The sequence below is a fragment of the Somniosus microcephalus genome, chromosome 3 (genome assembly GCF_052327205.1).
Source record: "Somniosus microcephalus isolate GS21.2 chromosome 3, FLI_Smic_1.0, whole genome shotgun sequence".
Classification (NCBI taxonomy): Eukaryota; Metazoa; Chordata; class Chondrichthyes; order Squaliformes; family Somniosidae; genus Somniosus; species Somniosus microcephalus.
In genome coordinates this window covers 141,928,281-141,955,121 of record NC_140989.1, presented here as the reverse complement: position 1 = coordinate 141,955,121, position 26,841 = coordinate 141,928,281, and the positions used below count along the sequence as shown (strand labels likewise).

Sequence of the window (26,841 nt, the reverse complement as noted above, 5' to 3'; positions counted from 1 at the left end):
GTCCTAATATTGCGGCTCGGTGTCAAACTTTTGTTTGATAATCGCTCCTGTGAAGTGCCATGGGGCAATTTACTGCATTAAAGGCACGATATAAATACAAGTAGTTGTTGTTGTACACACTTTCTTGTGAAGAATGACTACTTGTATGAGGTACTGAATAACTGCTATCACGTGTGGTACTGTACATTAGCAAGACTCAGCGCCTTAAGGACAAGAGGATTAATGCAAAAACTGAGAAAGCAAAAATACTAATATATAGAGTGAGCCTGAAATTCTGTGATTTTTTTTTTCTGAGGCAAATGTGGTGTAGTTCCACTAATGTAGAAAATTGGCGTGTAAATTAGCTATGCCAGAGTTAAACCTGTTCCAAAATGAATGCATACTAAATTCCCATGGAACTGACTTCAGGCAGAAGATGTGCCTGCCTCTACAGGAGTACCTATTTGTAAATGACATTATAATGAGGTCAAAACCTGCTGTCCCAGAAATTCTACCATTGACAGGAGAGTTGCACCTGACTTAAGCCTGCAGAAAAGAGGGATAAATTACCTGTAGGACCTGTCAAACCAGGAAGTGGGTGAATTTAGAGGCGTTGACTGTCCACAAACTTTGTCTGAAACATATCCTTGACTGAAGCAATTAGAAAAATATTTTCTTAGCTGTGCTGCTAAGAAATGATTATGCAAATTACCTTTCAGCAGGGTGTTGTTATGATCTGGAATGCACTGCCTGAAAGGGTGATGGAAGCAGATTCAATAAGAACTTTCAAAAGGGAAATGGAAAAATAATCAGAGCTTTGGGAAAAGGGCAGGGGAATGGGCCTAATTGGATAGCTCTTGCTAAGAGCCAGCACAGGTACGATGGGCTGAATGCCCTCCTTCTGTGCTGGATAATTCTAGTTTCAGGCAGGACAATCCTTTGCTTCCCACCCTTCTGTCATGGAGCCCTTACTGTGAGGTTCACTGTGGACATTCCATATTATGGCCTTATAATGGAGGTGTAACAAGAGCAGGAAGAAAAGAGAATGAGCAGGATAAGGTGACACCAAAGGGCCCACAGTATAATTTATATTGTAACTATTTGTTTTAAGGTTCCCCAGAAATAATAATTTGTTGAATGCTATCCAGAGAAATATTAGCATATCTGAGGACCATGTACAATGAGATTGAAAATTGTTTAGAGTTGACTATTTTATTCACACGATAGGCGGTGCTCCTTACATCTCTGACTCAGATTGCAATTTCTTGAATACTGTAGATTGTTTGTTTACTATCTATGATTAATACATTAACTACTCAGAAATTGACATCAATGGGAAGTTGTCTTCAGTGAGTGGCGTCAGCAAGCATTATGACTGAGACTAGAAGTCACGAATGTCATTATGCAGAGGTGTAGCCTGTCAAAAACGGATCCAATTTTTAAAGTACAAATATATCATCAAAAATAGAACTAGAAGAATTTGTATCGATGATGGCCTGTAACTGCTGGCCCTAATTGCGTCATTCTCTCTTTTTCCTTTCATACATCCGTACAATTGCAGCTTCCATCTCAGTTTCGCGTATGGGAGACTTTCAGAATCAAACCGCTACAACAACTTGCATTTATATAGCGCCTTTAACGTAGCAAAACATCCCAAGGCACTTCGCAAGGGTGTTATCAAACAAAATTTGACACCGAGCCACATAATGTTAGGACAGGTGACCAAAAGCTTGGTGAAAGAGGTAGGTTTTAAGGAGCCTCTTAATGGAGGAGAGAGAGATGGCAAGGGAATTCCAGAGGTTAAGGCCTAGGCAGTTGAAGGCACGGTCGCCAATGGTGGAGCGAAGGAAATCAGGGATGTGCAAGAGACCAGAATTGGAGTAGTGCAGAGCACTTGGACGGTTATAGGGCTGGAGGAGATTGGATAAGGAGGGCTGAGGCCATGGAGAGATTATCAACACAGCACATTAACTCAGGCAATCTATCTGGGTTTTTTTCCACTTCAATTTTCTCCCTTGTCTGAAGGTGTTGACTCCCTTGCTGGGATACAATTCCAGTCGCACATCTGCTTCGCAAGTGTGGATTATTCACCTTTGAGCCTTGAAAATGAGTGCTGATCGGCTATTTGACTGGAAGGGCTATCATTGTTGAGCCTGATTTCTGATCTTACTCAACATCCACACTTCTAGCCGGGGTTACTGGATAGTGGTCACAAGTGGGAATGCTGCCAATATCCCTTTCCTTAACCCAGTGGTGCCAAGACTAATTGTAATGTCCCTGGAGCTACCCCACTTAGAGCATCTAATCAAGAACGATACTAGGGATTGATTTGGGACATAGAAACATAGAAGCTAGGAGCAGGAGTAGGCCATTCGGCCCCTCGAGCCTGCTCCGCCATTCAATGAGATCATGGCTGATTATCCAAATTCAGTACCCTGTCCCTGCTTTCTCCCCATATCCCTTGATCCCTTTAGCCTTAAGAAATATATCTAACTCCTTCTAGAATATATTTAATGTATTGGCCTCAACTGCCTTTTGTGGTAGAGAATTCCACAGGTTCACCACTCTCTAAGTGAAGAAATTCCTCCTCATCTCTGTCCTAAATGGCTTACCCCTTATCTTTAGACTGTGACCCCTGGTTCTAGACTCCCCTGCCATCGGGAACATCCTTCCTGCATCTAGTCTGTCTAGTCCTGTTAGAATTTTATAAGTTTCAATGAGATCCCCTCTCATTCTTCTAAACTCCAGCGAATATAGGCCCAATCGATCCAATCTCTCATAACGTCATTCCTGCCATCCCAGATATCAGTCTGGTGAATCTTCGCTGCACTCCCTCCATGGCAAGAACATAAGAAATAGGAGCAGGAGTAGGCCAATTGGCCCCTCGAGCCTGCTCCGCCATTCAATAAGATCATGGCTGATCTGATCCTAACCGCCAATCCACTATCACAGAACCATCTCCTGAATCTAACAGAATTAGACACACGAAATAGGAGCAGGATCAGGCTACACGGCCCCTGGGCCCGCTCCGCTACCCACAGGGCCATGACCGATCCGAACCTAGACTCATGTCCAAATTCCTGCCCGCTCCCCGTAACCCTTAATTCCCTTTACTTCTAGGAAACTGTCTATTTCTGTTTTAAATTTATGTAATGATGTAGCTTCTACAGCTTTTTGGGGCAGCATATTCCATGGACCTACCACCCTCTGAGTGAAGTAGTTCCTCCTCATCTCAGTTTTGAAAGAGCAGCCCCTTATTCTAAGACTATGCCCCCTAGTTCTAGTTTCACCCATCATTGGGAACATCCTCCCCGCATCCACCCGATCCAACCCCTTCACAATCTTATATGTTTCAATAAGATCGCCTCTCATTCTTCTGAAGTCCAATGAGTAGAGTCCCAATCTACTCAACCTCTCCTCATATGTCCATCCCCTCATCCCCGGGATTAACCGAGTGAACCTTCTTTGTACTGACTCGAGAGCAAGTATGTCCTTTCTTAAGTATGGACACCAAAACTGTACGCAGTATTCCAGGTGCGGCCTCACCAATACCTTGTACAACTGAAGCAATACCTCCCTATTTTTATATTCTATCCCCCTAGCAATGAAAGCCAACATTCCATTGGCCTTCTTAATCACTTGCTGCACCTGCATACTAACCTTTTGAGTTTCGTGCACCAGGACCCCCAGATCCCTTTGTACTTCAGTACTTTCCAGTTTCTTGCCATTAAGATAATAACTTGCTCTACGATTTTTCCTGCCAAAGTGCATAACCTCACACTTTCCAGTATTGTATTCCATCTGCCAAATCTCTGCCCACTTACTTAGCCTGTCTATGTCCCCTTGCAGGTTTTTTATGTCCTCCTCACTCACTACTTTCCCTCCCATCTTAGTATCATCTGCAAACTTTGATATGTTACACTCGGTCCCCTCCTCCAAATCGTTAATATAGATTGTAAAGAGTTGGGGACCCAGCACTGACCCCTGCAGAACACCACTAGTTACTGATTGCCAGTCTGAGAATGAACCATTTATCCCAACTCTCTGCCTTCTGTTAGATAGCCAATCCTCTATCCATGCCAGAATATTACCCCCAATCCCGTGATTTTTTATCTTAAGCAATAATCTTTTGTGTGGCACCTTGTCAAAGGCCTTTTGGAAGTCTAAATACACTATGTCCACTGGTTCCCCTTTATCCACCCTATACGTTACTTCCTCAAAGAACTCCAGCAAATTTGTCAAACATGACTTCCCCTTCATAAAACCATGCTGACTTTGTCCTATCATTCCTCAGATAAGGCAACCAAAACTGCATACAATACTCAAGGTGTGGTCTCAGCAAGGCCCTGTACAACTGCAGCATGACATCCTTGATCCTGTACTCGAATCCTCTCGCTATGAAGGCCAACAGATCATTTACCTCCTTAACCGCCTGCTGCACCTGCATGCTTACCTTCAGCAACTGGTGCACCAGGACACCCAGGTCTCGTTGCACTTCCCTTTCTCCCAATCTATTGCCATTCAGATAATAATCTGCCTTCCTGTTTTTGCGACCAAAGTGGATAACCTCGCATTTATACACATTATACTGCATCTGCCATGCATCTGCCCAATCACCCAACCTGTCCAAATCATACTGGAGTTTCTCGGCATCCTCCTCACAGCACACACGCCCACCTAGCTTTGTGTCATCTGCAAACTTGGAGATATTACATCTAGTTCCCTCGTTTAGATCATTAATATATATTGTGAATAGCTGGGGTCCTTGCACCGATCCCTGCGGTACCCCACTAGTCACTGCCTGCCACTTGGAAAAAGACACGTTTATTACAACTCTTTGCTTCCTGTCTGCCAACCAGATCTCTATCCAAGTCAGTACCTTACCCCAATCCCATGTGCTTTAACTTTACACACTAATCTCTTATGGGGGACCTTATCGAAAGCCTTCTGAAAGTCCAAATACACCACATCCACTGGTTCTCCCTTATCTATTCTACCAGTTACATCCTCAAAAAATTCTAGTAGATTAGTCGAGCACGATTTACCTTTTGTAAATCCATGCTGACTTTGTCCGATCCTGTCACTGTTTTCCAAGTGCTCTGCTATTACATCTTTTATAATGGACTCTAGCATTTTCCCCACTACCGATGTCAGGCTTACCGGTCTATAATTCCCGATTTTCTCTCTACCACCTTTTTTAAATAGTGGGGTTACATTAGCTACCTTCCAATCCATGGGAACTGTTCCAGAGTCTATAGAATTTTGGAAGATGACCAGCAATGCATCTACTATTTCTAGAGCCTAGTACCCTAGGATGTAGATTATCAGGCCCTGGGGATTTATTGGCCTTCAATCCCATCAATTTCCCTAACACCATTTCCCTACAAATACTGATTTCATTCAGTTCCTCCCTCTCATTAGACCCTATGTTCCCTGGCATCTCTGGGAGGTTATTTGTTTCCTCCTTTGTGAAGACAGAACCAAAATATATATTTAATTGGTCAGCCATTTCTTTGTTCCCCATTATAAATTCCCCTGATTCTGACTGCAAGGGACCTACGCTTGACTTCACCAATCTTTTTCTCTTCACATATCTTTAGAAGCTTTTACAGTCAGTTTTTATGTTCCCTGCAAGCTTACTCTCATACTCTATTTTCCCCCTCTTAATTAATCCTTTTGTCCTCCTTTGCTGAATCCTAAACTGCTCCCAATTCTCAGGGTGGTGCTTTTTCTGGCTAATTTATATGTCCTCTCCTTAGATCTTATGCTATCCCTAATTTCCCTTGTTAGCCATCGTTGCACCACCTTTTTTGTTTTATTTTTATGCCAGACAGGAATGAACAAATTCTGTAGTTCATCCATGCGATCTTTAAATGTTTGCCATTGCATATCCACCATCTACCCTTTAAGTGACATTCCCCAATCCATCCTAGCCACCTCGTGCCTCATACCATCGTAGTTTCCTTTATTGAAATTCAGGACCCTAGTCTCTGAGTCAACTACTTCACTCTCCATCTTAATGAAGAATTCTATCATATTATGATTGCTCCTCCCCAAGGGGCCTCGCACAACAAGATTGCTAATCAATCCTTTCTCATTACATAATACCCAGTCTAAGATGGCCTGATCTCAAGTTGGTTCCTCGACATATTGGTCCAGGAAACCATCCCGTATACACTCTAGGAATTCCTCCTCCACGGTATTGTTACTAATTTGGTTAGTCCAATCTATATGTAGATTAAAGTCACCCATGATAATTGCTGTGCCCATATTGCACGCGTCTCTAATTTCCTGTTTAATGCCATCCCATACCTCAGCATTACTGTTTGAGGGTCTGTATACAACTCCCACTAACGTTTTATGCCCCTTGGTATTTCTTAGCTCTACCCATACAAATTCCACGTCATCAGAGCTGCCTTCCTTATCCATATCCTTCCTTGCTATTGTGTTAATCTCCTCTTTAACCAGCAATGCTACCTCATCTCCTTTTCCCTTTTGCCTGTCCTTCCTGAATATTGAATACCTTTGGATGTTAAATTCCCAGCCTTGGTCACCCTGGAGCCATGTCTCCGTAATCCCAATTATATCATATCCGTTTACATCTATTTGTGCAGCTATTTCATCCATCTTATTACGAATGCTCCTCGCATTAAGACACAAAGCCTTCAGGCTTGTTTTTTTAACACTCTTAGTCCTTTTAGAATTATTATTTACTGTGCCCTGTTTGATTTACACACTTGATTCCTCTGCCTTCCACTTTTGTTTTTCTCCTTCCTGTCTTTTGCTTCTATCCTTGCTTCCCTTTCCTCTGTCTCCCTGCACAGGTTCCCAACCCCCTGCCATTTTAGTTTAAACCCTCCCCAACAGCACCAGCAAACACTCCCCCTAGGACATCAGTCTCGGTCCTGCCCAGGTGCAAACCGTCCAGTTTGTACTGGTCCCACCTCCCCCAGAACCGGTTCCAATGTCCCAGGAATTTGAACCCCTCCCCCTTGCACCATTCCTCTAGCCACGTATTCATCTGAAATATCCTTCTATTTCTACTCTGACTAGCACGTGGCACTGGTAGCAATCCTGAGATTACTATCTTTGAGGTCCTTTTTTAAATTTACCTCCTAACTCCCTATATTCAGCTTTTAGGACCTCATCCCGTTTTTTACCTATATCGTTGATACCTATATGCACCACGACAGCTGGCTGTTCACTCTCCCTCTCCAGATTGCCCTGCAGCCGCTCCGAGACATCCTTGACCCTTGCACCAGGGAGGCAACATACCATCCTGGAGTCTCATTTGCGGCTGCAGAAACACCTATCTATTCCCCTTACAATAGAATCCCCTATCACTATAGCTCTCCCGCTCTTTTTCCTCCCGTCCTGTGCAGCAGAACCACCCATGGTGCCAGGAAGTTGGCTACTGCTGCCTTCCCCCGATAAGCCATCTCTCCTTTCTGTACTGTGTGACTCGACCTACTCTGGCTCAACTCACTCAGCCATTGAGGGAATTACACTTGCTGCTGAGACATCACACCAACCAACGCGTAGGCTCCTACTGCTGTTACAGTTCTATTTTACATTAAATTAAACTTGCAACCATTACTTATCTACACCCATATATATACATAATAATAATCCTCCAAGTTTCTGTCAGTGTGTCTTTGTAATCAGCCAACAGGAGGCATAAAAGAATGGTCTGGGATTCACTCATCCAGTACTTTTCTCTCCAATCCTATGAGGACATGCCAATCTTCTACCCTCTCCCTCCCACTAATGGCTAACGAAGAGAGGGAGGTTAATATGTAGGGAATGAGGATGGAAGTCTGGATTCCACCAGTCCATGTTGTAGCTCATGGTACATCAGTGTACTGCACTATTGCAATCCCTTTTAAGTATATTATATACCAGAACTTTATTTTTGCATTGCTTACATTGAAATGAGTTTTCCGGTCAATTGTTTAACATAAGTTGTTGGATGGTGCTAGTTGACATGTAATATTCAGACAGCTGCATACGTGCTAACCTACAAAACTAGCAAAAGTTGACCATTAGCTTCAAAAAAGCTGACAGCCTGAAAAAAGCTGCCTTCTCAAAAATGGCCGTGATCATAAGTCTGTGACATGTGAAAATAAGTCTTTACACTTAAAGTGTAGTGGGACATAGTTTGTAACATAAGATGTAGTTTCCGCAGCATAATTTCATTTGTATTTGGTGAAAGAAAAACATAACTACATGGCAGCTGAAGGGAGATTCAAGTGTTGAAGGCATAAGATTTACTTTCTAGAAGGGTCTGGGGTAATTATTTGGTGCATTTTCCATTTTGGAATCTACAATAAACATGCGTCTGAACAAGAAGGAACTTTTGCTTGATTTTATTGAAATCTACTCTCTTTTTGCCACTTGGGAATGAATTCTTCTTTCTATTTTTCTTTCTCCCAGTAGCAGCAGATAATCTATTAGTAGGAGAAAAAGAATTTAATTAATTTTCTTTTTAAGAGAAAAAAAATTACCTAAAAGTGAATGAGGGATTTGAACCTGCTCTTGTCGGCCATAGGATCATTGCAGTCAGGACTGTAGGCACCAAACTTAGAATTATACACAGTCTTTCCAAATTATTAATAGGTTATTTCAGGTTTGCTAACAAGTAAATGATGGCCGTTTTCAGGTTGCAAATTATTAATATGAGGGTTACAAGAGATACTGAGCTATAACCAATGTCCCCCGTAAGCTGCATTGCCCCCTGTGTGGCCCATTCAAATTTTTGCGCTGCGTGGTATCTACAATGGAAAAGCCAGTGAGCGGCCTGCACGGGACCATGCAGATGACGCCCGCGCAGCTTAGAGGGAACATTGGTTATAATAACGCTTGTAACAGCCTTATTTGATCATGCTCAGGCCAATAGTTACGATATATCCAGAAAATTGGAGACAGCATTTGTATAATATGATTATTTAAAATGAAAGTTAAAGCTGATTTGATAAATGTTTTTCAGGATTAATTAGTCTTTTGCTTCTTTCAGGTTTTTGAACAACCATGGCAAAAGCATATGAGTTTATGTGGCAGAAGCCTGTTCCGGCTTTTATGCAAGAAGGTGCTGTTTTTGACAGATATGAAGAGGTAAGTGACATATTTAAAAATAAGTGCCCTTTTTCAACATAATTAACATAATTAGATTCCATTTTAAACTCCAGCTTTTGATGACAACCATCGCAAACAGCAGAAGCAGTTCTACTTCTGATGGTTTTACCTTGTGACACCACAAAACTTACTGGCCGCATTCTATCCGCACTGTTATGGCAACACATCGAAATTACCCGTTTAGATGCAAAAGAAAAATGCTAATACCGAGCCTCTATTTTCATGTTCTGAATCAGGCTTTGTTTAACTCTGAAGCTTCTTTGTACTGCTGCCCCAGTTACCTGAGAAAACCAAACCTAATCTAATGGTAGAGCAATGTGTCAGTTCTTTGTGTCTGACAAAGAAACAGAGTGGGAAGATTATTACCTCTGTTTGTTGGTGTAGCAAAATCATAAACCTGTTCTTTATAAACACACTTATTTCATTATACCTAGCACGTAGAGGAAATCTGCCCTGCCTGTTACTCGGAGGTAAAGTAATGTTAACTGGGACTGTACGCTCGGTGAATTTATTTTTGGAGCCAGCCCTGCTGGAGCAGTCATACAGCTGTCAAAATGAAATTTATTACCAGCTAATTTGTATGATATTCATTGAACTATGATTCTGCTATACTAAAAAAAAATGAAGTGCATCTCAAAAGATTCTGGGACAACATCCATGCCAGCAGAGCTGGTGTGCTGAAATAACACTAGTGCACAGTAAATGAGAAAATCAGTACCTAGATCCCTTATGAGGATTGGAAGTGTCAGTGGGGTCTATATTCATTGCCTTTGCCTGCCGTTAACAGGGCAATAGCGGCCTCAAATTGGGGTTGGTAGCCTTCGCTCCTCTTTAATGCCAGCGATGCAGCCGGCTCCGTTTTGAAAGGGGTCTATCGCAGGCGTCCAAAACGCCTGCCTGTTTCAGGCAATTGGCCCCTTTTATATGTGGAAATCAGGGTCTTATGGCATAAATAGGATCCCGATTGCCATTTTAGGTCGGAACTGGTCAGAGCCTGTGGCCAACGTACATGGTAAATTATTTTTGTGGGGCCTTGGAGGAGCAGGAGTGCTCCTCCAGGGCTGCTGCCACCCCAGAACCCCCACCCCTCTGTGATTGCAACACCCCCCTCCCTGCAGTTTATCTTGCTGGCGACCATCCCGGCTTGATCTTGAAATCTCCATCCGGCAAATTGTGTCGGGGCGCCTGAATTGTGCCCTCCAGCTCGCCTGCCAAAGCATTGGAGAGATTAAATGATTGTGTCTGATTGGGCTATCTTCTATAATCTCTTGATTCAGGGGGAATGCAGGAATGTAGCAACCTGATGCTAAAAAGGCTGGAATACATTGGCCCAGAAATTCGGGTCGGGGGCTTCCCGCGGGTGTAAGCCCCCGACCTGCACTTACCTTGCGCGCTGACAGTTGAGCTGTAGGGCCCCGTGGAATTCCGCTCTGGGGCCTGGCCCAGCTGCCGGCGCGCTGTGCTTGCGTGTCCCAGGGGCGCAGTTAGTGCGATGCGTCCCCTGGGATCACGTGAGCCATGGGCAGCCAATTGGAGGAGGGAAAAGCCCATTCATAAGATTGACAGGAAGACCTGTCAAAACTTATAAATACTACAGCAGCAAAGTAGCAGTAAACCTTCAAATAATTTTTTTTTTAAATCACACTTTTTAAATAAACTATAAATTACATTTAATAACTATTTTGAACAATAATTTAAATTTTTGAAAAAAATAATTTTATATTCCAATGGGGTTAAAAATAAACTTACCTTGCTTTAAAGTATTTAAAAATAATAAACCTGTGGAAAAAATGTTTTAATTTTAATTAATTGACCACTTACCTTGTAAAAAGCAGGCCTTACGCCTGCTTTTTACATTTCTAAATCCTGCAGGCTTACGATCCCGGGAAAACCTGCAAAGAAAACCTAAGTTCAAAGCGCACGCGCAGCCCCTCCTGCGCGCACGTTCGACCTCTGAACCCTTTCGTTCAGAGGATCGGAAGTGCCGGTTTCCCGTGCATGCGCAGTGCATGCAGAAAACTGGCACTTCCATTCGGCCTACGGGTGAGTACCCAACGTGTACTCACCTGTGGAGACCCGAATTTCTGGGCCATTGACAGACCATAAAAAGATTAATCACATGTCCCATACTGGATTTTTATTGATAACCCCAGCACGCAATGAAGTGGGTCGGGTTCAACTGCAAGACCCGCAATCACTTTGATTTCATTTAAAATCATGGCCAGTATTCTTGGGACTTATGGATATGTTTATCAAATGACTTTGCCACATCCCCTCCAGTACAGTCTGGAAGTTTGGCTCATCAGTGACGCAGACAGGCTGATGTATGGTAGATCCTATGTAAGATCTTTAATTGCTCCTCATGCAGACAATTGCATGAAGACGTTCTGCGAATGAGCTGTCTTTTGGTCTCCCACTTTTTGTCCATAATGTTAACATTGGCTCTCCATATCACTTGAAAGCCAAAGCATAGCAAAGCTGTGAAATCAGCTTACATTCAGAAACAGAACAAGGTGGAAATGTCTACAGAATCAGTACCTTCATAGAATCCGTTCTCTACATCACTACCTTGGAGGGAAAATTGGCTCTGCGAAGAAGCAAAAGATTGAACTATTTCTCCTTCCAATGGATAGGAGATGCATGAAAGGCCCATCTCATACTTAAAATAAAAACCTGTGATGGCACTAAGAATTGTCCTCTTTCCGGGGAGCAGGCAGAAAGGCTCTACAGCGCATTGAAGTGATTATAGACATTGGCCTAGAAATTCAGTTGCGTTCGCCAGCCGTTAGCGCCATAAGAGGAGTAGATCTCGAGCGCTAGGCACTTAGCGGCCGGGCGCAGAACGATCTGCGCCTACGCCCAACTTCAGTAGACATTTAGCGCCGGCGCAAAGTGTTTGCGCGCGCTCAGCTGCGTGCGCAATTTATGACGTCATTTCGTCGTGCAACGCCGTTTGTGCGCCCCAAACCGGAACTTCAGTGGCGCCCGCCCAATGTGGGCGTGGCGCTGTTAAGAACTGTGAAGTGGAACGCAGCAGAGGCCCTGCGGGCCTCGGGGAGCGCTAATTAAAGGGCACTTAGACTGAACTATAAAGGCCAGCCATTTTGCTGCAATGACTTTAGTGCAACGGATTTCTGGACAGAGACCAAGGAAGAGACCTTACTGATTTGGGCCAACATAGGAGAGGTATTTTTGGCTTCTGGCCAGAGCTTGGAAATTTGACTCATTGTGATTTCACTGTTTGCAAGTATATTATGGGGGCTGCATGGGGTTCCAACCCTCAGTTCCAGCATTATGTGCGAAGGGCTCGCAGACGCTGTGTGAGAGGGGCAGCCATGCCTAGACGCAGAGGGGCCATCAGGCGTCGGCAACGTAGGCCTTACCCACTCAGGGAATACCGCCAGCAGGTGTCCTATCTCACCATGACTGCCGCGCATTGTGTTAAGAGGCTGCGCTTCAGAAGGGAGGTGGTTGCAGAGATCTGCCAGCTGCTTCACAGAGATCTGCGTCCACAGCTGATGTGCAGGACGTCTCTGTCGGTGGAAGTGAAGGTCACGGTGGCTCTGAACTTTTATGCAAGCGGCTCCTTCCAAGCCGCTGCTGGGGACATAGCTAACATCTCCCAGTTCGCCGTGCATCGCTGCATCCGGCAGGTCACCGATGCCCTTTTCACAAGGAGACACCAATTCATCTCCTTCCCCATGACCCTAGAGAGGCAGGAGCAGCGTGCAGTCGGATTTGCGAGGATCGCCGACTTCCCCATGGTGCAGGGCGCCATTGACTGCACGCATGTGGCTTTGCGGGCACCTATCGACAATGCCGAGGATTACCGCAACCGGAAGGGCTACCATTCCCTCAATGTACAGCTGGTGTGTGACCACAGGCAGCGCATCCTAGCTGTCAATGCCCGCTTTCCAGGCAGCAGCCACGATGCATTTATCCTGCGCCAGACTACTGTGGCTGACATGTTCCAGGCACAGCCTCCCCCAAGAGGATGGCTTATCGGGGACAAAGGCTATCCTTTGTGTACATGGCTCATGACCCCGCTCCGCGCGCCCAGGACCCCTGCTGAGGAGGCATACAACGAAAGCCATCAAGCCACAAGGAACATCATAGAGCAAACGATTGGTGTCCTCAAGCAACGGTTCCGCTGCCTGGATCGCTCCGGCGGATCTCTGCAGTATTCGCCGGATAGAGTCTCCCAGTTCGTCATCGTTTGCTGCATGCTGCACAACCTGGCTATCCGCAGGACTCAGGCACTGCCACCTCACGTTGGACCACTGTAAAGTCTGTGGGTTGTACAGTTAATAACGACACAGACTTCAGGAATAACAAACAAACAGGTCTTTACTATTCGAAGGTCAGGACGAATCTGCCCAAGGAATCATGCCACAACACTTATATACCGGTGTGGTCACCGTCGGTATTACAGTATACAGAAGCCAAACAAGTAGTGCCACACCTAAAGTAGTTCTCTTAAAGGTGAACGGTTACATACAATAGTTCTCTTAAAGGTAGACGGGTACATACACTACAATCCTCCCTTTTTAGCTTATTACATACAGAGTCCCCATTAAACATAACATATCTTCAACTTCATATAAAACAATTTACAGACATAGTCTCGGTGGGAAACAGTTCACAGGTTCAGTCTCTGCGGGAACAGTTCACAGATTCAGTCTCTGATCTTGACTCGGTCCGAACAACATCTCTTTGGTGTAGATGGTTCACATTGCTAGCGTGACTCTTCCATATCCTTTTCTTGACGTAACAGCTTGAACTTTCGTCCTGCTGAACCAGCAGTGCTGACTTTTACAACAACTGGGTTGCCTTGATATTTTCCTACTTCCCAACTGATTTAACTCCTTTCGTAGGGTCCACGCATGATCTGGTAGAAGTGATAATATTTGCGATAGTTATCATCTTCTGCTTCTTCTTTTTCTTTTCTGCTTTTTGGAGACTCTCGGGGCTCCCTTATCAGCTGCCAGCTGTAGCGCCACCAACTCTCTATGTTCCTTCGACTTTAAGTGCTTCATCCTGATTTCGGCACTTTGGGAGTTTTCATCACAAACTGGGCAGACCACATCCTCGTAATATTCAGTGTCACTCAACAGGTCATGGTAATATTCGGGTTCGTCCTGAGTTAGGCCAGCGAGAGGGCCTTCTACTTCCTCCTTACCCATCTGGACGTTAGCTGACTGTGGTTCCTTCCCTAGACATCTTTCTTGAAAAGACTTCTTCATGCATTCATCTTCATCCCGCTCTTCCTGGGTTTCCTGCAAATCCTTCACTAATGACCTCATTTGTGATTTCAACACTTCCCCTTCCCTCGGGGATTGATTGATCGGGCTATTCAATCCTTCTACTGGAGCAGCTGTTTCAACATTCTGTTGTTCACATAGACGCGATTCAGCGTACTTTTGGCATCCCAGTAAAGTCTGTTTTGCAACCTCAGCTATTTCCCAAACTTTTGAGAGCTCCGAACTCCTTCCCGTTGAAGATTGAAGCTCGTGTTCAGATTGTTCCCATTGCAGTCTTTTCCCTCAGCATATGAAGGAGTTGGCTGACCGTTAACTCTTCCACGGGAACACTGTGGATCAGAGTCTTCTCCATTTCATCCACCTTTTCCCCCAATGCTTCCACCTTCTGTTCCTCTTGTACTTTGGCTTTCAGCGCTCGGAAAAGTTGCGCCCTGATGCTCTCTAGCTCATGTTCAGGGACCATTCTTACAGTCTCTGGGCTGAAAATTCAGTAGGCTTAGCGCCCCATTTGGGGCGCTGGAGGGCCTAGCGCCGCAGTTATGGCCAGTTTGAAAATTCAGTGGGGCCCTTCCGTCGGCGTTACACCGGTTGCGCTGCGCCAGCACCAATGACGTCATCGGTGTGCGCAGCGTCCCGGTTGCCGTGGTGACGGGCCCCAGCGCCGAAATTGAGTTGCGGCCGCCTCGCCCGTGGCAGCCGCAACTAAGATTTTTTCAACCGAGTCTTCCCCGAGTTAGCGCCGGCGCATTAAGGTCGCGCGGCGGCCGGCCGCTTTCCCGCCGGCCGCCTGCCCGCACCTCCCTCCCCGGACTCCTCCACCCCCCCCCCGCGGAACAGATGCGTCTGGCCTGCAAGCCCGGCACTTGTCCGAGGTGCCGGGCTCATTTTTTTCAATATTTGAACGGACAGCGGGCGGGTGCAGGCAGCTCCTCCTTAACTGAAGGAGGAGGCCTGCACTTCCCCAGCCTGCCGCACCGCATCGGGTCCCGCAGCGCCGGATTAGCGCCGCAATGCGGCAGTCAGCGCCCATTGGGAGGCGCTCACGCCCGCTAGTAGCGCCGGCAGCCGTCTGGGCGCGGCGCTACTGAATTTTTGGCGCGCGCAGGGGGACTTAGCGCCGGCGCTAAATTTCCGGCGCTAAAGCCCTGGCGCGGTGCCAACTCAATTTCTAGGCCTCTGTGTTTCTTACAGTTTCCTTTTCTTCCACTGAAAGGATTCCCAGTTGAATCTGTTCTTCAAGTTGTTGAACCTCGGACATTGCCGCCTCATATTTGTCTTGGGTTTCCTTCAATATTTTTATGAGTTCTTGGACATCTTGTCTTTCATATTCTGCCATGTCTTTCACCTCTAATTTCTCATCTATGGATGGAACTTCTACCGATGAGTCTGTCTTGGCCTTGAGCTCATCAAGAATTTCCTGCAGCCTTTGGACTTCTTGCTCATGTTCAACCTTTAGTTGTTCATATGCTTCTACTGAAACTAGCTTTTCGGAGGTTGCCGAGTTAACCCCCTCCAGAATTGTAGCCTGGGCCTGTTCATACTGTTCTTTCAACTTCTCACACTCTGCTTGTAAGGAGTCGTAGAGAAGAACTGGAATAACATCCTGGCTTCCTGAAGATTCCTCTTCATTTGCTTCTTTCGCAATTTCCTGTTGGAGTTCAGCCAAGGCTGCTATGCTATCTGCCTCTCGAAGTCTCACTGCCATCAAATCTTCTTTATTCTTGCAGTCTATCTCAGCCATTTTCCGATTACTTTCATTTAACTGAGTGAGTAGTCCCTTATTCTGGGCTGAGAGATATTGCACCTTCTCATGTAGACCATAGCACTCCTTCTCTGCTCGACATAGCTGGTTACTGCTGATTTGGTTCTGTGTTTCAAGTTCCAACATCCTTTGCTTAGCTTCTTTCAGTTTCGCCCCTATAAGCTCCTCTTGCAACATGGCCACATTATTCACATCAGGTAAAGAAGCGTTTCTCTTTTCCATGTCCAAGATTTTTTTCTGCATATCTTTAAGTGCACACTGCGATTCAGCTTCTCTTAACCTTGCTTGCACTAGCTCCGTCTCCAATTGCAGAACAAAATCCTCAGTGTAGCGTGGGTTGCCTTTATGCTGTATCTCTAGATCATGCAAATATTCTAACTCCTGAACATCATAAGGGAGATGTGATCGGTAATTGGTCACGATGGCTCTATGGTCGCTCTTTGCTTGAGCTAGCTGCCTCTGCTGTCTTTCCAGGTTCTCCCATTCGGTGTCCCAGAACTTTTCCATTGTTTTCATCTCTTGTACGAGACGGTAACTCAACTGTTCTAATTGTTGTCGTACTTTGAAATAAGTTTGAGTCCGAGTTCGGTGTTCTTCCGTCGTGGGTAAGTCCTTAACTTGAACAGGCTCAGAATTCTCTGTCAAACTGGAGTTCTGCTCTGAAGCTTTATTCTTCTCGGTAGCATAAGCCTTTATGCATGTCTTCGTTTTCTCCACCATAGTCGGCAAGTTCATTTTAGCCTTGTCTTCCATATTTGAGTTGGTCTTATCGTCATCCGTTTCAGAATCTGAGCTGATAGCTTGCACCGAGTCCTCACTCATTATGGCTTTTAGATAGTGCCATTCCATGTCTATTTTCTTGATCCACTCTCGTCCTAGAAGTGGTGGTCCTCCCTCAGATAATACGTACAAGTTCATTCTTGGGTGTTCTTTACCCCTATCTCTCACCTTGACTCTTATCTTCCCCATGGGGTATACCTTATGCCCCGTGTATGTCTGCAATACGAACTTGGTATTTCTTAAGGATATGTGAGAGAATAGCCGGTGGTAGTCCCTTCGATTTATGACTGATAGAGCTGATCCAGTGTCCAACTCCATTCTTACTTGGACTCCAGCTATTTTTAGTATGACCCAGATAGTTTGTAGGTCAGCTTCCTTACTCACATTGTGAATTCTCAGACTACCCAGCTCCTGGCTGTTTGGGTCTGAGTCTGAATTCTGTTCGTCTGAACTCTTCTCAGCCACCTTGTGTACCTTGTTGTACTTTTCTTGTGGTGGCTTCCTTTGGTTGTTGGCCTTCTTTCCTGACCAGCATACCTTAGCGATGTGACCCAGTTTGCCACATTTCCTACATTCTTGGTTCTTAAACCAGCATTGATTCTGGTCGTGTGTTGTCTTCCCACAACGATAGCATTTTGTTGTACTTGAGGTCATTTGGTCCACCCCGAGTGCCGCCGCCTTTAGCTGCATTTCCGCCGTTCCTTTCGCTGCGGCTTCGTGCGATGCGGCTATAAGGACAGCCCTGTCAAGTATGAGGTCGTTCTCTTCGAGTAGTCGCTTTTGTGTCCCTTCCTTGGACAATCCGCATACGAACTTGTCTCGCAGCGCCTCTGTCAGATTCCCTCCGAACTGGCAGCATTTCGCTAGCCTACGCAGTTCGACCAAATATTCCGCGTTGCTTTCGTCTTTCCGTTGCGTTCTTGCATAGAATTTGAATCGTTCAGCCAACATCAACGGTGTGGGGTTCAAGTGATCCTTCAGAACAGCCACAATCCCTTCGAAAGTCTGATCCGCCGGTTTAGCTGGTGCTAGTAGATGCTTCAAGAGCCCGTATGCCTTTGCGCCCATCGAGTTTAGCAATGTTATCGCTTTGTCGTCTTCCTCTATTTTGTTGGCTTCACAATAGATCTCGATGCGTTCCACGTACGTGGCCCAGTCTTCTATCTCAGAATTAAAATCGTTAATATTCCCTCGCTTAGGCATCTTCTATTCCTTGGGAGCAGCACAAGTATTTCTTTAAATTCTTATTTATTATTTATTTATTTCTAAGATGGCGGTTTTTCCTGCGAAAATGGCGGTTTCCTGCTCTTTCCTTCTCTCCCCGCCCCTTCAATGGCGGTCTCCCGCGTCTGTCGTCTTCTCCGCCTAATGGCGGCTTCCCGCATTTCTTCCCTGGTGGGAGGGGTACGCTTTCCCCACAGCGGACAGGTTCAGCCGCTGGGCTGGCTTCCGCACAGCTCCCCTTACTCGGCTCTGTCTTTCTCTCCCGCTCGCACGGCTCTACCGGCGCTGGGTACCCCGTTCACGGAGAACAGTTCAGCCGCTGGACTGGCTCTCGCGCAGCCTCTCTTCCCCTTGCTCGGCTTTGTCTCTCTCTCCCCCACGTTCGGCTCTACCGGCGCTGGGTACCCCGTTGGTGGAGAACAGTTCAGCCGCTGGACTGGCTCTCACGCAGCCTCCTTTGGTCGGCTCTGCCTCTCCCACACGCCCGGCTCCCGTTCGCCTCCCAGCCCTCACGCAGTCCGGTGCTTCCCTCCCCGGCTGCGGCTGAGTTTCTCTCTTCCCGCGCCTGCTCCCGGTCTCAGCGCTTCGTGGCTTCGGTCGCTGCCCGGCTTTTCCCGCCGATCGCGGTCCGACTGTCTCACGACGCCGTTGGACCCGCCTTCCTGACCAGCTCTGCTCCCCCTCGACCGTGGTCGAGTGCACAGCCCTTATCCTCCGGATTTCGTTACACTTTTCCCTACTCACAGTCTCCGCGGCCGCCTTGTTTCCTGCTGATCGGCTCACTCCGCACCGTGGTAGAAGGGTAGTCAGTGCCTGTTGCTGATGGAAGCTTTTGTTGCTAAAGTCTTCCTCCTTTCTATTGCTGCAGCCTCGTGTTTTCTTCCAGCAGAACGACGAGGGCGGTTGCCTCTCTTCGACGCTCTTTAGTTGCTTTGGTAGTCTTGCCGCAGGGTACGATCGGACTCGTCGCCACTGTAAAGTCTGTGGGTTGTACAGTTAATAACGACACAGACTTCAGGAATAACAAACAAACAGGTCTTTACTATTCGAAGGTCAGGGCGAATCTGCCCAAGGAATCATGCCACAACACTTATATACCGGTGTGGTCACCGTCGGTATTACAGTATACAGAAGCCAAACAAGTAGTGCCACACCTAAAGTAGTTCTCTTAAAGGTGAACGGTTACATACAATAGTTCTCTTAAAGGTAGACGGGTACATACACTACAACCACCACCTCAGGAGGACGAGCAGGAGGACCATGAGGAGGAGGAGGAGGAGGAGGAGTACCAGCCCAGGAGGGAGCCACAAGGTCCAAGGGCCATCCATCGGCGGCTTATTGAACGACACTTCTAGGCCCCCTGTCAGGGAATGGCTTGTGGCAATGAAGGCACATGAATGCAGCCGCTCCGCAAGCCCTCAGCCGGTTAACGCAACAACCACTTGAAACATCACACATGGACAAGCTGAATAAAGAAAAAGCTTTATTGAACAAACTCAGGGCCCTTCCCACATGAAACCCAAAAACACACAACACCCCCAAAAAACAGTCAAAAACATATCTCACTCCCACAACCTGGGGAGGAATAACAAAACTTGTCCATCCAAATGGCCTTCATCCTCGGCCTTACCAAAAGAACCCCCCCCATAGACAGCACAAGCACCCCCATATAAAAAAACATTTGCCAACACACTCTACTTTGTGTGCCGAGAGGGCGAGTCCTTGTCCAGCCTTTTCCGGCCCCTGGCCGACCTGCTGCTCCGCCTCAACCTGGGCCCTGTGGGTGTTGCAAGGCTGGGGGAAGGCTCCTGAGGGGCACATTGCGTGACGGCAGATGCCCTTGGGGGTCGGCCTAGACGAGCTCTGGCCCTCGAGGGGCCGGCTGCTGACTGCTGCAGCTGTGGCTGGGCAGCATCAGTCTCTCCAGCAGCTCGTCGCAGCTTTGCTGGGGGAGTGGCAGTGGCGGCTGCAGCAATGGGGGCAAGCTGGCTGATGCCAGGCGCTCGCTGGTCGCCAGAGACACTGGCACTCGGCCGGGCTGGCACTGCAGCAAGCGCAGCAATCTGGTGAAGGCCAGACCGCTGTGCTGCAGCAGCGCGGCGGGTGCCCTGGCGATGCATGCGTGACACAGCGAGTGTGGCAGCAGTGAGTGCCCGTACTGCCCTGGTCTGTGCCCGCATCAGACCAGCCAGTGACTGCACGGCACCACTGATCAACTGTCCACTCGCTGCCTGTGCTGCCCTGAAGTCGTCCCGACTCGCGTCCTGTGCTGCCGCGAATTCGGCCCGACTCGCGTCCTGTGATGCCCCGAATTCGGCCCGACTCGCGTCCTGTGATGCCCCGAATTGTGCCCGACTCGCGTCCTGTGATGCCCCGAATTGTTCGAGACCCCTGGCCTGTGCTGCCGCGAGTTGTTCGAAACCCCTGGCCTGTGAGGCCCCGAAATCGGACACACTATGAGCCAGGGACTCAATGGCCTCAGGCAACCGTGCCACAACCCCCATGAACTCGGTGTGCCGACGATCCGAGTCCGCGGACATTTGATCAAGGAGGCGCACCTCCTGGGCGAGGACCGTCTCCGGACTGGAGGCCGGGCTCTCCCTCTGGGGAGAAGGCCGCCGAGCTGGCCGACCCTTCCCGCGTGGCTGGACGCCACTGGGCCCAGCAACTACACTCCCCTGCAACACTTCCCCCCTCTGGGGAGAAGGCCGCCGAGCTGCCCGACCCTTCCCGCGTGGCTGGACGCCACTGGGCACAGGAGCTACACTCCCCTGTAACACTTCCCCCCTATGGGGAGAAGGCAGCCGAGCTGCCCGACCCTTCCCGCGTGGCTGGACGCCACTGGGCACAGGAGCTACACCCCCCTGCAACACTTCCCCCTGGCTCTCCTCCAGGGAAGACGTGTCCCCTCCATTGCCATCCCCTGGCGCGGATGAGGGTTCCCCCGATGTGCCGCCTTCCTCTTGCTCCTCCTCGTCCTCCTCTTCCGAGGGACTGACACTCGCAGCTTCAGGGACCTCCTCCTCACCAGCTGAAAGCAGGAAGGCACAAGAGTAGCTTTAGAGTGAGGACAGGGCGTCAGCGAGGGAGGCATGAGTGGTGGCATTCTGCGCATTGGTCGGACAGTGGCAAAGGATGTAGATCTGAAGCGCAAGGGGAACGAGAGAGGTCCAAACGGTCATGTCCTTACCATTGGGGCCCAGCACAGGGTCGGCATCTCCAATTGCAACGGGGCCCATCACCCAGGCACCCATGACTCGACCCATGCGCTCCTCCAGGTCACTGAGCTGCTGGAACTGGGCACGGCCTCCCCCGGTGACAGTCCGGCTCTTCAGATTCTGGGCCAGCTTGGCCTGCAAGAGAAAGGACGGCCTCTAAGTACAGTGTGGTGCCCTGTTGTTGTGTGCACTGCCTCCCATGGTCGAATAGCTTGGCCAGTGTGTAAAGTGCAGAAAGTGCAATTGATGTTCATGCCAGTGCCATAGCTGCTGGATGAGGGCTGGCCATTAGGCCTTTGAGGTCCCTTTGCCCATAATGTGAGGTGCACATGCAAGGATGAGGAGGACACTGGAAAGGGTACTCACCCTGACAATCCGAGTGAGGTCGTTAAACTTTTTCCGGCATTGGACACCAGTCCTGGGGACATCGCTGTTGGCTGTGACCCTCTGGGCGATTTCCCTCCAGGCTCTCCTGTACACCCTCTTGGGAGGCTTCTTGCCACTGTCCGGGAACAAGATATGGCTTCTCTTCTCCAAAGCCCTAACCAGCACCTTTAAATCATGGGCAGAGAAGCGCTGCGCTCGCTCACGGGCCCTCTGCATCCTTCCTGGCGCTATTTCTCTCCAGCAGCAGTGTTTAGGCCTAGCTGGAGGGCTGCAGTATCCAGGGCGTGGCAGCAGACCAAGTCGATCCTTCCCCCTTTAAGAGCTGGCCGGCGCCAGGGTGTCTGCTGTCAATCAAAACATGACCGCACCTGCGCTGCGCCCGGCCTCGGCGGTATCAGTCTGCACCGCCGGCTTAGCGCCTAAAGATAGCCGTGCAACGCCAGTTTTAGCGCTCGAGCAAACTCCTTGGCCAAAGCTACTGAATATCGGTGAAGTGGCCTCCACTTTCCAGCGGGCGCAAACTTTAGCGGCCGCCCGACTTTACCGCCCCAAAAGTGGCTATACTGAATTTCTAGGCCATTATGCCATACTCTTAAAGCTGCCCTACGACAGGAGTTGGTACTGTAGTGCTTGCCACAAATGAGAAACTAGTATAGCTGGACAGTAAACATGATCCATCGTACCCAAGAAAGCAAAGGGAAAGTAAAGGGCCACTGGTCCAGTATAGAACTGTTATGTTCCTTACTAACAGGATAAGCAACATAGGAGGCTTCATCCTACAAATCGTTGTAGCAACTTAAATCTAACACAAGTGTGCGTTTCATTTTTACATGGACAACGCTTTCTGGAGATCAGGGTCCTCAAAAGTCAATTTTAGTACATGCACTTGAGAGCATTTGAAATAGATAAAGTAGGCAGGTCAATTTGAAAACAACAACAATTGTTCTGAAAAGAGCTAATAGGGATGAGCCTAATAATCCATGTCTTTATTTACTTTCTTGAAAATGGAAGGTAAATTGGCATTGCAGTGGTGGCACATACCAGGAGTAATCTGCACCCGAAACGCAGAAACCGTGGCCTTGATATTTACCCCCCCACCCACCCCAATCCCACAGCGGGAAGGAGGAGGTTGGGGGTGGCGGGCGGGGGGGGGCGTTAAAGCCTAAAAAACACCAAACACGACCCCAACCCAATGAGTACACATCTGCTGCCAACTTTACAGCGGCAGGTTTCGTGGCGTGCGAGTGTCCTGTCTTGGAGGGTGAGACACTTCATTAACATATTTAACTCTGGCTCCCACAGTGCAATCGAGAGCCTGATTTAAATATAACTGCTGCCGGCTGGGTTTTTCCAGCGCTCTGGAAACCCAGCAGCAAACTTGAGACGGGAGCTGCTGGCTCCAGAAGGTAAGTGCTTTTATAGCATTCCTTTTGGAGCAGGAGATCTCCCCCCAGCCCCTAAAGAAAGCCTTCGGTCTCCTCTCTACCAAACGTGGCCTCTAGCCCCTCCCGCAATCGGCGACCCCTCCTCCCACCACCCCCCGCGCTGTAGCCTGCTCACCTCCCGATTGTCAGTGACCATCCCCAAGAGTCCCCGGCTGCGTCCTCCTGCTGCTGGATTTCCCGCCGGCAGCCAGCCAGCCTGTCAATTTGTCCAGCTGCCGGGAGTGAAATCGAAGAAAACATTATGTGGTCCTGCCATTAAACTCAGAAGGACCGCCGCCGCATCAATGTCCCCTAAGAGCTACTCGGCCGTGTGGCCACGCAGCTCTCTGTCGGATCTGCACAGCCCGGGACCGGCTTGTTCAAACTGTGAATGGGCCGTGCAACCCCTTAAAGGGGCCACGCACTCAAAAAAAAAAGGCAACATTGCTCCGCATCCCTGGGATTTCCGGGTTTGCCCCTCCACAACCACATTCCATCACTCCCCGTAAATATCGGGGCGCATGAACCAGTCCAGTGAAACGTAAACAAATCAGGAAATGGTTGTAAGAGCCCCCGATTTATTATAATCAATCTATACACTGACAGATGGCCAAATTCTTGCACACACAGTCCAAAACACACAATATAGACGAGGAACTAACCTGGCTTATCTCCGTGATTGTAAAAGTAAGCCTAGTCAGCTAATTTAGATGTTTCACGTTAGAACCCAAAAGAGAATCTCATTCATTAGTAGATAAATGTTTGAAAAAGAAAAAGACAATTAAAGGTTATGGGTAAAAGGCTAGGGAATAGGATTAAGTTGATAACTCTTTTAGAGAGCTGGTAAAGGTGCAATGTGCTGAGTGGCTTCCTTCTTTCCTGGAAAATCCTGCGATTCTACACCTACTTGGCCTCTTCAAATCCATTCCTACAATTGAATTTGGGAAGCAAGAGCTTACTGCTTATTGAAGGAAATTGAAGGAATTATCTTTCCATACAAAACTGCCGTAGTTTCCCTAAAGGATGGGTGAATGTCCTAGAAGCGCAATTAAATTCAAAAAAGGAAAATAGACATTCCTAAATCTCTTCCAGACACTTTGGATCCGCAAGAAGGTAGATGTTGAAGTGCCATCTACTAGACCTTCCCGCAAATAGAAGCATATACAGATTAATGTCAATGGCACACAATTTGAAAACCTTATTGACCCAATTAAGCAAGACCTTTTTAAACATTAATTCACAGCATGTGGGCGTCGCTGGCAAGGCCAGCATTTATTGCCCATCCCTAGTTGCCCTTGAGAAGGTGGTGGTGAGCCGCCTTCTTGAACCGCTGCAGTCCGTGTGGTGAAGGTACTCCCACAGTGCTGTTAGGTAAAGAGTTCCAGGATTTTGACCCAGCGACGATGAAGGAACGGCAATATATTTCCAAGTCAGGAAGGTGTGTGACTTGGAGGGGAACTTCGAGGTGATGGTGTTCCCATGTGACTGCTGTCCTTGTCCTTCTAGGTGGTAGAGGTCGCGGGTTTGGGAGGTGCTGTTGAAGGAGCCTTGGCGAGTTGCTGCAGTGCATCTTGTAGATGGTACACACTGATCACTGAGACCAAAGATCCAGGAATAAAGAAACATAGAAACATAGAAGATAGGAGCAGGAGTAGGCCATTCGGCCCCTCAAGCCTGCTCCACCATTTAATGAGATCATGGCTGATCATCCAAATTCAGTACCCTGTCCCTGCTTTCTCCCCATATCCCTTGATCCCTTTAGCCTTAAGAAATATATCTTGAATATATTTAATGAATTGGCCTCAACTGCCTTCTGTGGTAGAGAATTCCACAGGTTCACCACTCTCTGGGTGAAGAAATTCCTCCTCATCTCTGTCCTAAATGGCTTACCCCTTATCCTTAGACTGTGACCCCTGGTTCTGGACTCCCCCACCATCGGGAACATCCTTCCTGCATCAATCTTGGCTTAACGCCAGTATGGTTAGCAATAAATGTAAATTTTGAGGTAGTCGTTTTGCATTTGTACTACACATCACAAAGGCAAAGCTCTGATACTCCTGATGCAAAGCAGCAATCTTTTGTAGAGAGTGTGAAAGCTTGTCTATTTTAGGTTTGAGGATATAGTTAAAATCCATCCATTATTGTAGCTATTGAAAAAAAAAACTAAAGTTGGTAAAAAGAAATGAAGAATTGGTTTGAGAGCCTTAAATATTATTAGCAGGCAGATTGAACAGACAGGCAGATACTTGAATGTAATGATCCTGCTTATCTACCAGGGTACTGTAAACCATAAAAGGGCAATTTTGATGAACAAAGTTGGTGACACCTACCCTCCATCTTAACCTTGCGCAAGAGATAAGAGACACAAATGATTGGTTCACCCAACCACGACAGAGTTTCTCACCCAACCACAACCATGTTGTACGATAGCAAAATACTGCAGATGTTGGAAATCTGAAATAACAACAGAAAATGCTGGAAAAGCTCAGCAGGCCAGGCAACATCCGTGGAGAGAAATTTGAGTTGACGTTTCGGGTCGAACCCTTCTTCAAAATTTTATTTTCTTTCCAGTTTTGAAGAAGGGTTCGACCCGAAACGTCAACTCAAATTTCTCTCCACGGATGTTGCCTGACCTGCTGAGTTTTTCCAGCATTTTCTGTTGTTATTTCACAACCATGTTGTCCCTGGTCATTATGAGGCTTCTGCGGGAAGACTGTCGGTACATTCCTTTTGAAGAAGAGATAGCAGTTTAGCGTTGTTTGACTGGGGAATTAAGGCCTTCTATATTACAAGTAGCTAAATATAGCTAAACCACCATGAGTCATATAAAAAAAAGTGGAAAAAAATATAATCCATAATACTCAGCCCCTTGAAGGTAATGTAAAAAAAAAAATCTAACACTTAAGGATATGACAAAACCAAAGAGGTCTATTCCCAGAGCATACCCTAAAAGCATACAAAGCATCAGAACAGTATAAGCATGACTGCATTGGAAAAACTCAATCCTGCTATACAGCAAAAATCAATGCCCTAATGAGGCACTGATTCATTATAGAGTAAATTTTTATCCAGTGCTCTCGGCGCCGAGCTTTGTGTGTGCGCTTGAATTCCCAATATAGCCTCCAGAGCACAAAGCTCTATGCCGGAAGCACTAATAATGGAAATATATTCGTATATTAATGCAGCATTATACCAATTAATCAGATGATAATTCATTATTAAAATATGCTGTATTTTTTTCAGCTAGAATAGAGTTATACACGTTAGTGCAGTGTGAAGACATGCTGCAAGAGTCATTCATATTGAACATGCTAACTCCAAAAATGTGAATGGGGTTTGGGGCCTCCGCATGCCCAACCCACAGGCAGGAAGGATAAAATATGGGATTTGACGCTCCTGTCCATTGCCAGGGTCATAGCTTTGCAGAAAAATGTGCCCTTAGTCAAAATATCATAACACTGAGAAACAGATGTAAAATTGAACAAAGATAAATAACAATAGAACAAGTGGCAATGATTTAGTTGGGCAGGACCACATTCTGGAGACATTTATAACTAATTGTTCCCTGAGTTTTTCTTTCTTTGCCTTTGTGGCTCTCATACTTTTGGTGTATCCCTTCTCTCTTCTTTTATCTCTTCTCTTATTTCTTCTCCTTGACTACTTTTTCTCTCAGC

At 47.2% G+C, this 26,841-nt stretch overlaps 1 protein-coding gene across 3 annotated transcripts in view; it reads left to right on the top strand.

Annotated features, from left to right (window-relative positions):
• The window catches only part of LOC147121444 (1-phosphatidylinositol 4,5-bisphosphate phosphodiesterase beta-4-like), a 911,912-nt gene that overhangs the window by 444,606 nt on the left and 440,465 nt on the right, over positions 1 to 26,841 (top strand). For all 3 annotated transcript variants that reach the window (XR_015077544.1, XM_085981700.1, XM_085981698.1), the window contains exon 4: positions 8,993 to 9,090. Coding sequence is in view for 2 of the 3 variants with exons in the window: in XM_085981700.1 (XP_085837826.1) it covers positions 9,007 to 9,090 (84 nt within the window). In the remaining variant the exon portion in view is untranslated. The remainder of the gene's footprint in view (positions 1 to 8,992; positions 9,091 to 26,841) is intronic.